The sequence below is a fragment of the Natator depressus genome, chromosome 4 (assembly GCF_965152275.1).
Source record: "Natator depressus isolate rNatDep1 chromosome 4, rNatDep2.hap1, whole genome shotgun sequence".
NCBI lineage: Eukaryota > Metazoa > Chordata > Testudines > Cheloniidae > Natator > Natator depressus.
Genome location: NC_134237.1, coordinates 98,143,061 through 98,160,549, shown reverse-complemented (window position 1 = coordinate 98,160,549; position 17,489 = coordinate 98,143,061). Strand labels below are relative to the sequence as shown.

At 42.7% G+C, this 17,489-nt stretch overlaps 1 protein-coding gene across 2 annotated transcripts in view; it reads left to right on the top strand.

Annotated features, from left to right (window-relative positions):
- The first annotated feature begins 1,302 nt into the window (after positions 1 to 1,302).
- PGM2 (phosphoglucomutase 2) overlaps positions 1,303 to 17,489 on the top strand; it is a 31,724-nt gene continuing 15,537 nt past the window's right edge. Inside the window, exons 1-7 of one of the 2 annotated variants that reach the window (XM_074951554.1) lie at positions 1,303 to 1,606; positions 9,574 to 9,741; positions 13,161 to 13,267; positions 13,628 to 13,712; positions 15,364 to 15,447; positions 16,328 to 16,521; positions 17,176 to 17,365. In XM_074951554.1, coding sequence (XP_074807655.1) covers positions 1,553 to 1,606; positions 9,574 to 9,741; positions 13,161 to 13,267; positions 13,628 to 13,712; positions 15,364 to 15,447; positions 16,328 to 16,521; positions 17,176 to 17,365 — 882 coding nt within the window. In that variant the 5' untranslated portion in view covers positions 1,303 to 1,552. Of the gene's footprint in view, positions 1,607 to 1,907; positions 2,342 to 9,573; positions 9,742 to 13,160; positions 13,268 to 13,627; positions 13,713 to 15,363; positions 15,448 to 16,327; positions 16,522 to 17,175; positions 17,366 to 17,489 lie in introns of those variants that run through there. The other variant, XM_074951555.1, reaches the window with a different exon arrangement.

Below are 17,489 nucleotides of genomic sequence, written 5' to 3'. Positions count from 1 at the left end.
GGGCATGGATAACTTGATGATAACCAGTCTGTTCATTCCCTTTGGGTCACCTGCCACTGGCCACTATTGGAAGACAGGATACTGGGCTTGATGGATCTTTGGTCTGACCCAGTATGGCCATTCTTATGTTCTTATAGTGGTCTGTGGGAGGGCACTGGGCATACGGGTTTGTGGGGGGTCTCTGGGTGGTTTGGCACTGGGTGTAGGGGGTCAGAGGGGTGCGGGGCCAGGGGGTAGCATGGTGCGGCATGGGCCTTCCCCTAAGGAGCAGAAGCACAATGACAGTGCAGGGCCGGGCGAGCCAGTGTGCGTCTGGCAGCTACAGGTTTGTAATCAGTGCCCTTCTACTGGGCTGGGTGGAACGGGGCTGTCTCTGCCTTGCCATGCCCCTTTCCCATTGCCCCGTCCAGCCCCTTGCTCTGAGGACTCTGGCCCCTCCCCATGTTCCCATTGCCCCCATGGGGGCCCACAAATATGTTTAGCACTGGGCTCACAAAAGGTTAATCTGGTCCTGTTTGGGATGCAGGCTCTGGGAGGGAGTTTGGGTGCAGTAGGGGTACAGGCTGAGCTGGGGCAATGGATTAGGGTGCAGCAGGGGGTGCGGATGTGTGGGCTCTGGGGGGGAGTTTAGCACTTTAGCGTGTTATATAAGAGAAAGAGCTGTGGTGACTTCATATAGACATAGAAACTCATAGCAGACTCTTTTAAATACTCAAAATGTGTGGCGCAGAGTTTGAGGGAGGGAGTGTTTGTACAATATTTCACAGCACTAAGTCTCCTGGCTCTCGCAGTAACGTAGCCGCTCAGCACTTACATAAAACAGAGAGAAGCTGCGGTGTCTCAGCATTGACAGTCTAGGCAGTGGGAGGCCTGTGCCTTTAACAACCCAGCCCCAGGAACCCGCCCTCTGCTCCAGGGCTGACAGGCAGCATCCTGCCAGCAGAAATAAAAAGGCCTCTGCGCCCCCCCACCCCCCCCTACATTTGCAAGCACAGCAGGCGGCTCAGCCCACGGGGTAACTGTTACCGCCTCCCCCGACAGGAGTTTTATCTCCACACAGGGTCTGGCAACATCTCCCTGCGGGCTTAACCCAGGCCCCCACCCCCGATTTTTCCCTTCCAGCCCCTCTTCTGCTGCTACCTACAGTAGCGTGACCCCCCGGCCAGCAAATATGTGCCCCCCGCTCAGCCCCTGACCCCTCCCCCTGCTGCGATTTGCCCCCCCGCCCCGCCCCTTTTTAACACCCCTCCGAAGACCAGGCAGCAAAGTCTGATCGGAGCGAGGGCAGCTGCCACCGCGCATGCTCAGTGCCCCCGCCGGCGGGACGGCTGAGAGGGAGCGGTTTGTGCCGCAGCGAAGGCAGCACAGCGGGAGGGGCAGCAGTTTATGGCCGGATCCTTCCTCGTCCCGTCCCGTCCCGTCCCGCCTCGCCTCGCCTCGCCTAGGGACGAAGCGGAGGGAAGCTAACGGCCGCGCCTGTTCCCGCTCGATCCCCGCCCCTCTGAGCGCTCCGCTCCGGACGGGCAGCGCTGAGCTGAACCGACCGGGCAGGATGGCGGCGCCGAGTCTGACCGAGGCGGCTGCTCAGTGGCTGCGCTGGGACAAGGTAAGGCGGGGAGCCCGGCGCGCTCTCCCTGCCTGCGCCCCAGCCGCGCTGTCCCCGGTGTCGCCCCTGTCGCGGGACGGGGGGCTGAGTGAGCTCCCCGGCTATCCGCCTGCGCCCGGCCGCCTGGGCTGCCGTGACCGGCGGCAGAGTGCCCGGCACGCCCCTCGGCCTCTGAGCCCTGGCCGGCGCCGCTGGGCTCCCTGCCGCTGGCGGCCGGCCCGCAGGGGGTGGGTCGCGCGGAGCGCAGGAAGCGGCTGCGTCCCTGTGCCTCTTTCGCTTTCTGTTGTGGAGCTGACGGGGGGAAAACACCCCGCGTGGCTCGGCTGTGGGGGCTGCGCTAGAAACGCTCGCTAGGTACGAGAGGGAGAGAGTCGCATCCGGCCTGCGGCTGGAAGACAATAGCTCCGCTAAGTCTCAAGTTTTAGGCCCAACTTGTTGATTGGAATAATACCTCGATAGAGCACGAAGACTCTTGGATGCCTTCCCGCCCTAGATCCGGGCCGAGCCCTTGACAAAGGGGAGTATTGTTGTTACGTGTCGCTAGGGCTGGCGACCAAGCATTGCATGTCGAGAACAATTATGAAATCATGGACATGTAAGACTAGACGGGAACTCCAGACACACCCCACTGTTCTGGAGGGAGAGGGCCCAGCCCCTCAACTGGGCTGGTGGTTAAATGCAAAAGTCAGGCTTGACTGAGAGCAGGAATTTGAGCTTTGGTTTCCCACCTCCCAGGTGAGTGCCCCCTCTCTTTCTCTTTGGTTTTGACCAGTAATTCTGTTATGAACCTGAGAAAAAAATTAATCACAACAATTCATTTCAGCAAAAGGTTTTATTTTGATTTTGATGAATTGGGGTTGTGTTGAAGCATTCCTTGCCCTCTGTACATTGTTACAGAAGAGGAAGCTGAGGCACAGGGAGGTGATGTGCCTAAGGTTACCCAGCAAACCAGTGTAGTGTAGAGCTGGCCTGGAACCCAGATCTCCAGAGCCCCTGCCCAATACTCTGTCCGCTAGTTCTGTCTTCTGTCATAATCTCTACTTTTTTTGTTCTCTTTTCTTTCAGAGTTGATTTTAATTATTACCAGCCCCTTCTTAATGATGGCACTTTACTTGGCTTTTGAATATCCTGTTTGGCTCTTACATTTCATTCGTTTTCAACAATGTATTTTAATTTTCCTGTTTTGTCCCTATGACATTCCAGGGTGCAGTCCAGACCAGAGGGGCTGTGTCACCCCTGCTCTGATACCTGCGGTGCCTCACAATGCTTTGCTGTTGTAGCTTCCAGTTTGGGTCACTCTTAATCAGCCTGCCAGTATGCAGGTTGCACCCTGAGTGTCTGTGTAAAGCCACAGCCCTGGTCCAGCAGCTTTGACCCCAGCAGCCTGTCAACAAACAGCAGCTTCCAGGAACCTTGGTTACTATTTGCAGGTGACGTGCCAACATGCCACCAGTCCTGAGTTTCCCTCCCAAAATGTGTGTTCTGCAGTGTCCAGCCCTCTCCTGGACAGTCCAGATACACTAGGTCGGGGTGGGCAAACTATGGCCCAGGGGCCGCATCCAGCCCTTCAGTTGTTTGCATCCAGCCCTCAAGCTCCTGTCGGGGAGCGGGGTTGGGAGTTTGCCCCACTCCAACCATGCCATGGCTCATCATGGCTCCTGGAAGCAGTGGCATGTCCCGTCCCCCCCCCCCCCCATGGCTCCTACACATAGGGGCAGCCAGGGGGCTGCGCACATTGCCCCCAACCCAGTTGCGGCCCCCACAGCTCCCATTGGCTGGGAACTGCAGTCAGTGGGAGCTGCAGGAGTGGTGCCTGCGGACAGGGCAGCGCGCAGAACTCCCTGGCTGCGCCTCTGCGTAGGAGCCGGAGGGGGGACGTGCTGCTCCTTCCTGGAGATGCTTGAGGTAAGCGCTGCCCAGAGCCTGCACCTCTGACCCCCTCCCACACCCCAACCCGCTGTCCCAGCCCTGATTCCCCCTCCTGCCCTCTGAACCCCTGGTCCCAGAGCACCCTCCTGCACCCCCAACCCCTCATCCCCACCCCAGAGCCCATACCCTCAGTTGGAGCCCTCACCCTCCTCCCCACCTCAACCCTAGCCCAGAGCCCCCTCCCGCACCCGAACTCCTCATTTCTGGCACCACCCCAGAGCCCGTACCCCCAGCCAGAGCCCACACCTCCTTCCTCACCCCAAGCTCCAATTTCATGGCCCCCCATACAATTTCCATACCCAGATGTGGCCCTTGGGCCAAAAAGTTTGCCAACCCCTGCACTAGGTTCTTTTGCCCCTCTAAGGGGATCAGTACATAATAGCTTGTCGCCTTCAATGGAGTTACACAAACAATTCACAACACTGGATTAATTTTGATTAAAGAACAAAACTACAAAGAGATATTAAGTGAGTACAAGAAATGAGGCATTAAAGTCAGAAATGGTTACAAGAAAAATAAAGATAAAACTCTTTCTGAACTTAAACTAGACTTGGTTCAAAGTGAAGTTCCTTACCACATTTCCAGTAACATTGCTGACCAAACTCTCAGGCTGGAATCTGGCCCCAAAGTCCAATGGCTGTTTTTCTGGTCATCTTAAGTGAAGAGAGAGATGGGTATGGAGCAAGAACTTGGCGTGTTTTGCCCCTCACTTTTATAGTCCAGTCACCCTTTGAAAAGCATTTTTCTGAGTGTCATGCCTCACTAAAGCTCTTTCCAGCTGAGAGCAAGTAGACATGAGTCTGCTGGAGGAAGGAGGCTTCATGCTACACCTCTACGCTGATATAATGCAACCCAGTATAACACAAATTTGGATATAACGTGGTAAAGCAACGCTCTGGGGGGCGGGGCTGCGCATCTGGCTCTGACATGCTGCGGGGCCGGGGCCGAGGGGTTGGATAAGGGGCAGAGGGTCTCGGGGGGGGGGGGGTGGTCAGGGAGCACAGGGGGTTAGAGGGTTTGGATGTTCTGGTGAGGGGGCGGTCAGGGGTGGGGAATGGGGGTGTTGGATAGGGAGTGGGAGTCCCAGGGGGCCTGTCAGGGGGTGTGGATAGAGGACAGGGAGCAGGGGGGCTTAGATAGAGGGTGGGGTCTTGGGAGGGGTGGTTAGGGGCAGGGGGTCTCTGGAGGGGGTAGTCGGGACAAGGAGCGGGGCAGGTGGATGGGTCGGGGCGGGAAGTAACTATTGATAATGGAAATGCTCGAGGCCAAAGCAAGTTCAATATAACGCGGTTTCACCTAGAACGTGGTAAGATTTTTTTGGCTCGTGAGGACCGCGTTATAGCGGGATAGAGGTATATTTCTTTTCACCTATTTATGCTCTAATGTCGAATTTTCTTGGTCTTCTTTCTTTCCCCTCTTGCTGTCTGAGGACTCTTTTTTTTTTTTTTTTTTTTTTTTTACAGCTTATATGCAAATTGTGGTAAACACACATTCTTATGTTTGACAGGCCTCCTTGACCAAGTCTACTTAATCGGGGCTATGTGAGTTTGAATATGTGCCTTTAACATCATACAGGGGGATTTCATAACTTTACACACAATGTTGCTACATAGATTTCACCATGATATTTACTGACCAGTAAGTCATTAGTTTTCAAATGATAGCTCACAAAGCATATTTTGTACAAATATTATTATTGCAATATGTAGAGTATGAATACAGGGGTGCATCCTTTTGCATTGCAGGGGCCCTTTTTAAATAAATAAGACTCTTTTTAAAATATAACTCAGAACCTCATGCAGTATTTTTCATCTGGTGGTCCTGTGTGATTAGATCATACTTAATAATGTCTTCCAAGTTAGAATGACTTAAATCAGGCAATTTAAATCACCAATTTTAATCATGATTTAAATCAGCAAGCAGGAAAACTTGTTTAAATCGTTCATTTTTAGTTGTAGTTTTCATTTCTACGTTTTAGGTATTTTTCCTAAAGAAAAGTTGTTTCAAATTAGCTGGTAAACATTAAATCATGTTGATTTGCAACTAAATACAGTCTTTACGTTAAACTTGATACTTTTTGGATAATGAGGACAGACGATATCATTACTCACTTATGATGCAATTATTTAGCTTAAGACAGATTCAGATTAATTTTTACATTTTTATTATGTTAAAAATGGGGAAATCATACATTTCTTATTTATGAGGCTAATTTTTCACTTGTAATTTTTATCAGTATCTTCTAATGGAAATTGGAATTCAATTAAACATGCGCTAAAACAGCATTTTAAAGTTGTTTGTATTAGTTGACTGAAACTACCTGAAATTACTGGATACATAAGCTTTTTTCTTATCAAAACAGGTGTTGCATTTAAAACTAAGTATTATGTGTAGCTAGTAAATTGAAGTGGAATTGGACATTTGACTAATCCAAAAATAATTGGTCAAACATTGGTCAAATAATGTCAAAAATGGCCAGATATTTTAAAGCACTAATTCATTAGAATATTAGCAAAGAAGAGTAAGACTTTGTTGTCTCCAATAGGCTTAGCCTTAGATACTTGTGCTTACTTACCAAAAAAAAAAAAAACCCCAAGTTACTTAATTGCATTTTCTATATTAAAATTACTCAAAGTACAATGTAATGAAGACCTAAAAAAAGAAAGTATAATTGCCTTTTTTTGCCATGTTAGGTTGGCATTTAAAAGTGAACATTATTCAAGACTGAACAGTCACAAAAGGGAAAAAAAACAAAATTAAATAAAACACAGAGCAGCTGGAAAAGAGTTATTTTTAAATGATTAGCTAGGGAACAGGCCAACTCTTCAAACATCTTGGTTGTCATTATCTTTGTTTTATCCGCTTCAACTGATTCATCTATATCTTTGCATCAGTGACGTGATATACAAATAAAGATATACATAAAAGTTTGCTCTAGGAGATTCCAGCCAATCAGTCAGTTTTTTTCCCCCCCACAGGTGTCATTAGCATGTAGTAAAGTGAGTGATTAGGATATTTAAAAAGGAGGACTTGTGGCACCTTAGAGACTAACCAATTTATTTGAGCATGAGCTTTTGTGAGCTACAGCTCACTTCATCGGATGCATCCGATGAAGTGAGCTGTAGCTCACAAAAGCTCATGCTCAAATAAATTGGTTAGTCTCTAAGGTGCCACAAGTCCTCCTTTTCTTTTTGCGAATACAGACTAACACGGCTGTTACTCTGAAACCTAGGATATTTAAGTGGGTTTGCTAACAAATGGCATCATGATACAATCAAAAAGATAGGCCACTGCCTAAATCAGGGCATTCTTTGCTCGAGTATTTGACCATAGTCAAGCAATAGGTGGTTTATGGAGAGTGCCTCCCAAATGTGGGGCAGCATGGTAGAAAGCATGGAGATGCTTGTTGGAAAATTTTAACAAGTGAGTAGGTTGATACTGAATGACAGATAGGTAGGGATTGACTGTGTAGGGCCTTGGAAGTGAATATGAGTACCTTATGTTGGATGTGATAATGAAGAGGGAACCAGTGGAGGGATGCAAACAGAGGGGTTACATGGTCAAAGCAACAGGTGTGGAAAGTGATATTTTCCCAAGCATTCTGAGAGGACACAAGTGGGGCAAGATTGCATTTCTCAAAGCCAGAGAGAAGGATGTTGTATTAATTGAGATGCGAGATGATAGGAGCTTAGATATGAGTTTTATCTACATGGATGGATAAGAAAGGCCATATCTTAGAAAGGTTATACAGAAAAAATTGGCAAGTTTAAGATATAGCAGAGATGTGAGGACCTAGAAAGATCTGATGTGAAGATAACGCCTAGGCTGAGGGCTTGAGTGGCACGCTGGATGGTGGTGTTGTCCACAGTGATCAAGAAAGTAGATATTCTCTCTGCACCTGCACAAGAAGCTACTGCTGTCAAAAGCTGGTTTAGCACTTCAGCAAACTCTCTCATTCTGCTTGGTTAGCTAGTGACTTTTATGAGGTCTGTCGTCATTTCAATTTTAATTTTAAGTAGTTTTTCAAAAAGAAAAATGTACTTTAACATTTTAATGCATTAATTTTTATCAACTGCTATCTTATTTGAAGTTGCAGATGTTCTTGATTAACATGCTTTTTGGTCACTGCGATGATTGAGAAAGGGGGATGAGCCAGTCTGCAACAGTTTTTCACACAATGAGCTTCAAAAATATTATTGAACAAACCCAATTTGAATCAATATAACCCTTGTACACTTACTGTGATCCAAGAAAACACCACTCAGGTATTTGGGTTCCACGGGGTTTGCTTTAATACCAATAGAAAGTTACAAAATCAAAAGTAAAGTTTACTTCTGATCACTGATAAACTGCACGTCACTTTCCCAGTTATAACAAAATGAAGTCCTGGTCTTGTGAACTGTTATGCATGAAAATGGTTGCATTGATTTTGATGGAATTACTCCCATGAGTCACAGTTTGCAGATAGGCCCCTAGGATGCTTTTTCAATACATGATTTACACAAAGTGCATTTTTCTCTCACTTTATTTCACAATAGGAAAATACTATTTTTTAATATGTAATTCTGTTGCTTTGGGGATAGAGCTTGTGTGTTTATATTTAAAAAAAAATCCTATAGCACTTTAGAACTTTGTGGTGAGCTTTGCCCTCAGCAACCCTCTGTAGGATGTAGGATCCTCTGTAGGATGTAACCATTTTAAAATCTAACCTTTGTTCTACTTCAGTAGAAAATGTGTGAAATCATGGGATGGATAATGCATTGTGCAAGACACCACGTATCACATAGCATTGTTGTCCAATCTATCTAAGGTACTCTTTTGGCACCCATCACAGTAGGATCTGAATGCCTCACAATCTTTAATGTATTTATCCTTACAAGACCCCTGTGAGGTAGAAAAGAAGTATTCATCCCATTTTGCAGACAAGGGATTGAGTCACAGAGAAGTAAGTGACTTGCCCAAGGTCACACAGGAAGTCTGTGGCAGAGCAAGGACTCAAGGCCAGGTCTTATAGGTCCTAGGCTAGCACCCTAAGCACACTGGACCATCACTTCTCTTAATGTTTTGTCTGGCTCATCAGAGTTCAGGGAATTACAACTAGTGTAGAAATTTGAATCCAATACTCTTTTTAATATGGATATTGGAAATGTAAGGGTATTTAATATAGTGAAGGTCTTGTGCACCTCATAGGATGAGATATTACAACTGTATTTCACATGTAACATTCCAAGAAAAGAGGAGAATGCCTCCAAAGTGGTGCACATAATGAACTAAAGAACAAAACAAGCCCAACAACTCCCCCACCCCATTATGAATAGAGTAAGGTTGTATTCTAGAATTGGTGATGAGACCCTTTCTTCCAATTCCCTCTTCAAAACCCACTTATTCAAGGAGGATTAAAGTAGTTTGTTAAACTTAAAAAGTGTAACCATCAGGATGGATGGATATATTCTCTCCAATTATTGCTTGTTTGCAATATATTTGCCCTGATCTTCCCTCCCTTTTCACCCCTTCACATATTTTCTCCTCCTGTAGTTATTGTATTAGGCAGACTTTAAACTTGTGGGACAGAGATGGTGCGCCTTTTTTAACCGCTTCATGCACATTTGTAGTACGATACAAGTAATATTTCAGAATTAGTATTTATCTCCCTAAATAGCCTTTCAGTATGCTTTCTCTTTCAAATTCCTTTATTCACATAACTGAAATTCTCTCATCTTATATTCTGATATTCTTGTATCTTGCAGACTTGCAAATGTAGCTAAGATTTCAGCGTCAGGTTCTCAAAATGGTATGCAAACTGCAATTGGTATGCCAGATTATGGGTATAGTATTGAAATAAGAATCCATTATAATAACACTGATTTAAAATTATGAAGGTGTTATGACTAATACTTTCGAGTTTTAGATGTGGTATGCCAGGTCTAGTCTGAGAGTCAGTTCAGCAGAAGAAATGGTAAGGAATGTCACAGTTTGAGACTAAAGTTATAACAAGCTTTCTCAGAATAACAATATATTGTAATTTTATCTTTTTACAGAATACAAAAACTTCAGAAATAGTGAAGCAACTGGTTGCTGAAGAAAATGCAGAAGAACTACAAAAATGTTTTGGGTCACGGATGGAGTTTGGGACAGCAGGACTCAGAGCAGCCATGGGGGCAGGAATTTCTCAGATGAATGACCTTACTATTATTCAGACAACTCAGGTACCAGGTTCACTTTGTTTTTCTGTTATTACTTAACTGCAGGCTTTTCTTCTGCATTTAGTAGAAACTAATATTTTTAATGAAAAAGTAACCAGATGAAATTGGAAATAAAATTGAGCTTAACCACTGTCCAAAACCTCAAGGGTGGTTTCGCTGGGAGCAGAGTTAGGCCAATGTTGACCACTTCAGAAAACCCACTTACATATATTGAAATTCTGGTTCTTCTTTGAGTGATTGCTCATGTCCATTCCAATTAGGAGTGCGTACACAGCAGCCAGAAGGTTTTTTCCTTCGCAGTACCTATCAGATCGGTCCGGGTGCCCCCTGGGGTTGCACCTTCTTGGCACTGAATATAGGGCCCTGCCAACTCGCCGCCACTTCAGTTCCTTCTTACTGCCTGTGATGGTTAGCCAGAACGCTTGTTAGCCCTTCCTTTGCAAGTGCAACTTATTTAGTAGTTTGAACTTTTGTCCTGTAAATAGTTAGGTTCATAGTATGGTGTTAGATAAGTTTCAGTTAGCGGGTAACCCCCCGTGACCGGAATCCTGGGGGAGCCAACTGAGGTCACTCAGGGTGAACTGCGAAGAATGGGGCAGACAAGCCCCAAAGCTGGTGGATATTCCAATACGTAGATTTACCAAGCCAGCACAAAACAGCTTCTATAACACCTCACTGGTTACCCAGAAGCCAGAAACACAGTTCCCTTAAAGTAACCCAGCCTCAGGCCTCCACCCAGATGCCCAAGTCAAATATAATGAGGATTACTGAAAATCTTATTCATCATATAAAAAAGTTCTACCAGTCCCAAAGGATTGGATACATTACCCCTCAGGTTAATGAATACTTCAGATCTTGCCCAAATACATGCTTACAGACAAGTCTTACTAACTAAACTAAAATTTATTAAAGAGAGAACGTGTTGGTTAAAAGATCAGTATACATACAGACGTAAATATAATTCTTGAGGTTCAGATTCATAGCAGAGATGGTGAGCTTCGTAGTTGCAAAGAGGTCTTTCAGAATTGGTCCATAGGTTATAGTCCAGATTATATCAGGGTGGCCCACTCAGAGCTGGGATCTCAATCTTGTGGCTTAAACTTCCCCTGCATAGAAGCATCAAGCAGATCTGAGAAGACAGGATCAGGACCCAAAGGTCTTTTATACAGTTTTCTAGTAGCCATATGACTATATAGTTCTGGGTGAACAGTAGGCTTTTAATGTAACCTTCTGTTTCCTAAATCTCACTGGTAAATAACTACATGGATTAATATAAGACTATTTATCCATTAAGTAGTTTATCACAAACTTCAAAGAGACATAGAGACAATGACATTATTGCACCCAAGATTCATCTAAATGTTAATATTCCCTTTTGATCTCTGAATCAATAGCTATAGTGACAGACAGGAACTGTCTGTTTACATGGCTAGCATTAAACAGGATATGAGTACACACATAGAATTAGCATTGCCTCTAATTTCTAACAATATAGGTTTGCATTTCAAAGTTCTACCCTATCTACCATAGAATGGTCTTAATTACCATTCACATGCTTTTCTAACATGTCCCTAATGATTGACCCAGAGTCAATTAGCCTGCAAGCTGCTTAACCCTTTCTGGCTACGTGTCACACTTCGTATAAGATTTGTAGCAATTATATAACAGTGGTAGCAACACTGGTTTACATGGTCATATTTTAATTAGATAATGTCAAACCCTCTCCCTTTATTGCCATCTTTTGCCTCGGTACCGGGGCATGCCTCAATCCCCAGGGTTTAAACCCAGCGCAGCATGTGGCAAGTCTATGCCAAGAAGTGACCTCCATGCTTCCTCCTTGAAGTGTTGGGGGAGAGTCACCAAAAGGCAGATCTTGCAGCATTCAGGGGATTTCATCAGAAAACTCAGGAGAGGGATCAGCGCGTCGAGATTCTTCTGATGGAGGCTGCTCTACGTTTTCACTTGGACCCCGGCTCAGCAGACCCAACGCTGAACACCTCAGCATTGGTGTGCTGGCACTGACGAGGCAGGAGTTGTCACCGAGGAAGGACTCTGCCAGAGACCCTTGGCACTGGCAGGGTTCCCCACTTAGCGCGGTGGTCGGCACTGTTCTCAATCCCTGGTACCCCATAAGAAGAGGAGACCAGAAAGGGGCCGCTCCCCCATGCCCAGACCAGTGCAGCAGGAGCCCACCACAGCGAGACCCACATTGGGCCCACGTAACTTCGGCTCTGCCAGCTAAATTGTAGTTTTTAAACCTTTTATCTTAAAATTGCAATCTTACTGAGTTATATTAGGGCTGTTGATTAATTGCAATTAACTCACACGATTAAAAAAAATTAATCGTGATTAATTGCAGTTTTAATCACACAGCTAAACAATAATAGAACACACAATTAAAATATTTTTGAATGTTATTCTACATTTTCAAATATATTGATTTCAGTTACAACACAGAATACAAAGTGTACAATGCTCATTTTATATTTTTATTACAAATATTTGTACTGTAAAAATGATAAAAGAAATAGTATTTTTTAATTCACTTAATACAAGTACTGTAGAGCAATCTCTTTATCGTGGGAAGTGCAATTTACAGATGTAGATTTTTGTTGTTACATAATTGCACTCAAAACAAAACAATGTAAAACTTCAGAGCCTACAAGTCCACTCAGACCTACTTTTTGTTCAACCAATCACTCAGGCAAACAAGTTTGTTTACATTTGCAGGAGATAATGCTGCCTGCTTCTTATTTAGAATGTCACCTGAAAGTGAGAACAGGCATTTGCATGTCACTTTTGTAGCTGACATTGCAAGGTATTTACGTGCCAGATGCTTTTCCTACTGTCTCAGTCATTAAAATGTAGGAAATCCCAAATTAAGCCAATTTAGTACATCTGTGCAAGTCTCAATTTGCATAAAAGTTCTAAAACCTCATACATCCTAGAGTAGATCTGCTGTTTCTGGAGAAGCTGAATAAAAGTAAGGGTGTATCCCGTGTCACTGATTTACGTTGTCCTAAACAGGCTTCATTTTTGTGTTTTTGAGATTAAAAAATTAATGTATTCACTAGTAGTGATTACTTTTTCAGGCCAGAAAATAGCATCTGAATTAATCACTTGTGAAGTTCTGTACTCCAAAATTATCATTTTTTACCTAATCTACCTGGATTTAAATTTTTCATTTGGAATTATTCATATTATAAAACCCATCAGTGATAGTTCAGTATTTTTGTTTGGAAACTCACCACTTACGTGGTTTTCAGTCAGTATGTCTTGCTCCCAGAAAATTGTACCCTAAACCAATTTAGGGTACTTTACTTTTTGTTGTTGTTGTTGTTTTGTTTATTTTTAAAGATTTTAAAATTTATTGCAGCCACATTTAAAATACTAAGATTAAGTTCTGAGTTTTTTGTCTTTAGGGATTTTGCAGGTACCTTGAAAAGAACTTCAGTGATCTAAAGAAAAGAGGGGTTGTCATTGGTTTTGATGCTCGCGCCCATCCTTCAAGTGGAGGTAGCAGCAAGAGGTACTCTTAGTAGTTTGTGGAAATGATTTATTTGTATGTTATATGCAATGTATTCTAGTTTGTTCACTGCTTCAATAACATGTTCTTTGGAGCAGTTAGATGTGTGTGTAATTTGAATGTAAAAATGTGTGTACTGTGCATCTGAAGATAAGAAATATAGCTTTGCTCTCCTTCTGCATTTTGGCATGAAACACAAGTAAAATCCAGTCTGTACTGCAAATTTGGACCATGTTTGTAACCAGAATAAGGGACAAATGAATTACACCAGAATCAAATCTACATGCTCCTTGTGAATTTTATTTAACTGTCTAGTGAGAGTCTCATGAATGTATTTCCAAATAAACTTTTCTTGTCATTTAGGTTTGCAAGGCTTGCTGCAACAACTTTCATCAGTCAGGGAATTCCAGTGTACCTCTTCTCCAATATAACACCAACACCTTTTGTGGTATAGTTGTCTATATTTTCTTTTTCATACAACATAATAGGGTACTGTCAAGTACAAAAAAACTATTAATCTTTTTTTAGAAAAAGCAAACTCATTTCTTAGTTTGCTACTCTCAGGCTTATTTAAGATCCTAGCTGCTTCAGGTACAGTAAGCCGTAGAAGAACTGATTAGGATATGCTGTCGATATTTTATCCTGAACTTCTCAGCTTCTTCGGAAGCAGCTAGTGCTCTGCCTGTTTCTGATTCCGTGTAACCATACTGTGCTGCTGCCCAGATAGCAGCTCTTCTGAAAGATGGGGATGTAAGGGCCACCAGAGTTTCTGAAGGATATGTATGTCCCTTCACACCTGCCTGATGGGATACGTTACCTATTGAATTTTGGAAGATTAGCTGCTATACTTCTGCTTATGAGCAGTGGCTGATGTCTTCCAAAAGATGCATACTGTGTATATTTATAGATAGTATTTCCAGCAAATAACATTATTTAAACTAGATCAGCTACTAACTAGTTGGTAGCTGCCGATTGTATTGGGTATTTCAGGACCTCCTGTGCTGCTTAATGTATCTGGAATATGATATTCCAGTAACTTCTATCTAGTGTTAAACTGGTGCTACAGAAGCACACGTGTCTGGTAGCAAAAGTATTAAACATTTCATAGATTGGAACAATAGAGTCATATCTCCCATCATCCCTGGGTTACTATGTTCTACAAATATAGTATTCTAATTTCAAGATAGAAGGAAAAAATACTGGTTTTCCTATACAATACTCTTCAATCAGGCCATGCTTCAATGAGTTGTCTTTCAGGAAATTATTTTAAGCCGTACAATGGCAATGACTGCTCTTTAATGAGGATATGCTCTTGTAATGGTCATGCTTAGGACTTTAGTGTGTCTTGTGATCATACTTTTTCTACGTTTGCTCATGTAACAGCTCTCATTTCCTCCTTTAATGTAATACTGTGTGAATTTTTCACCATTGCCTGTTCTTGACTGTTAGTTTGCTCCTTTTGGCCACGCTGGGCTGCCATGCAGTTAGCAAGATTCGGTCTCTAACCCAGTGCGCAAAATGCCTACCAACTTTTGGACCTGTCCAATAACACAGTGGACTGGCTACTGCTCTCAGGAGACCACCATTATTTTTTAAATGTCCTCTGTGAGTTAGGAACACCTCTTCATGGTGACAGTCGTTCACTGTGCTGTCCCAAATTGGAGGAATCTACTGTACTCTGAATTCTGGTTAACTTAAATATTGATACTCTACACAGCTCTAATTTTAAATAAACTTCAATTGAAACATGCTGTGAAGGGAATTAGTTACACTTAAATTTCACAGCAGTAAAATGAACAGGGATAACATTTGTCATATACATTATTTCTTTGTTTTCATTATTTTGATATATTCAGTCCAGATTTAGTTTTTGGAAAATCAAATGTTCTTTGACCTTACACTTTTATTGGGCATGTGTGGTACTGAATATACCTGTAATTAAGCAGTCAGGCCACTAGATGGCATGGCTCACAATAAAGAGAATACAGTTATTTTCTAGACTTGAAATTATGATTGTATGGTTGCAGCGATGGCGTGATTCCCAGAATTTAGCAGGATCGAGACTCCATGATAACTCTCTTTATACTATTGTTTTACAGCCCTACACAATAACTCATCTGAAACTTTCTGCTGGAATTATGATTACTGCTTCCCATAACCCAAAACAAGATAATGGTTACAAGGTATTACTATATAACTTCCATTGTTTTCAGACATGACTATTTAATAATAGCATGTATAGTAGCACTCTGTATGTTCAAAGAGCTATCCAGTCCTTAATCTTCAAAGTAGCCCTAGGAAGGAGGGAGGGAGGGAAGTAGTATCATCCCCATTTTACAGATGAGACAGTGGCTGGCCCAGGGCCATATAGCAAGTTAGGGGCAGAGGCAAGATTAGAACTCAGATCTTTGTTCGTTCCTCCAGAATGTGTTGCTTCACTGTTCTAAAATGTTATATATATATTTTTAATTTTCAGTAATCTTGCTGCTTTTTCAAATACGTTCAGACCTTTGAAAGTGTTAAGAATTTTACAGTAACATGACTTAAATTAACAATTTATTGCATGGGTGGAAGTAGTTTGAAGACTAAGAGCAGCAGGTGTTGTAGGGGACTAAAAGTTTTTGATTGCTTTTGCAGTTAAAAATTGTGTGGGTTTTTTTTGTTTTTGGTACTAAAAATATTTTCTTCCTTTTTTCCCCCTTGTCTTGTCTCATGTGTAGTGGTTTATATATAAAATTAGAGTAAACTATGTAGGTTGATACAATGTATTATGGACAAGAATTAACTATCTGCCTAGCAAATGGCCTGAAATTTGATTTTTATCTCTAAATGAGATGAGCCTGGTGGTAGTCTACTTTGTTTTTCATGCGGGATTTAAATATAGGGCGCTAAATCCTCAGAAAAACAAAGCTTAGGGAAATCTATATTCAAAGTATGTTACACTCTATTGTTTTAGCTGTACTTACTGGAATCAGCCATAAATTGTGCCAGGATTTAGCCAACTAAGATCAGTAAAGGTATTCATGTTTAAAATAACCCCGGTGTGTCCTGTGTACCATTTAGGTTTATTGGGAAAATGGTGCACAGATAACTTCACCTCATGACAAAGGAATCTCTCAAGCTATCGAAGAGAACCAAGAGCCATGGCCTCAGGCTTGGGATGACAGTCTGGTTGACAGCAGCTTGCTACTTCATGATCCTTATGTCACTATCAATAAGGACTACTTTAAAGACATACAAAAGCACTGCTTTCACAGGTGAGCTGGTGGTGATTGTCATTCTCTTGGTGACAAACCTATATTTTTAACTTGATTTTAAACAAGAAAGATTAAAACTGGGGTTTGGGAGGGGGAGGAGCTGGGTACAAAAATTTTAACTTCCGTCGGTTACATTAACTTTACCCTGAGGCTAGCAACTGCTAAACTCAGTATACTAGAAAGCCAGGAATGTATGAAAAATAATGCTGTAATATTACAAACAAGCATTATGCATCTACTTAAGAGAATAAGTGGTGTTTGTTCTTAGTTGTATGTGCCTCTAAGTAAAGTGGGTGAAAGATAAATAACATAGCAACAGATAGCACTGTGGTTCAGTGTAGCTTCTGCTTTTATGTAGAAGTCTGTTTAAATGCCATTACTCAACTTGGATACTGAATCTTATCAGCCAATCATACTAATTCTTCCTTCCTCCTGTGCTCTGTAAGGCTATACAGAGCCTTATTTTATCTGATGTCTTGGTACAGTCATGTACGGCTAGAGATGGGGTAAAAAAGGATACCTTTTAATACAAACTTTCTTTGGTTTCATAGTTTAACATTGTTGCAGAGTATTGAGTCATGGTTGTTTCTGAACCCCATTAAGTGGCACACAGTGGCCATGTTAATTTAACATCATTAATTTACTTGATTTCAGGAATATAAACAAGGAAACAAAGCTGAAGTTCACCCACACTTCTGTGCATGGTGTAGGCCATGAATTTGTGCAGTCAGCCTTTAAGGCATTTGACTTTAAACCTCCATTGGCTGTTCCTGAACAGAAGGATCCTGATCCAGAATTTCCAACAGTAAAGTACCCAAATCCTGAAGAGGGTAAAGGTGTACTGGTAAATATTGTTTTTAAATATTTGCTATCTATTTTAAAAGTGTTCTCTCCGCCAGCCAGAAATTGTCACTGTAAACCTAGGTAGAACGTTTTTATAAAATAGTTTTTCATTTTGAGTTTCCATT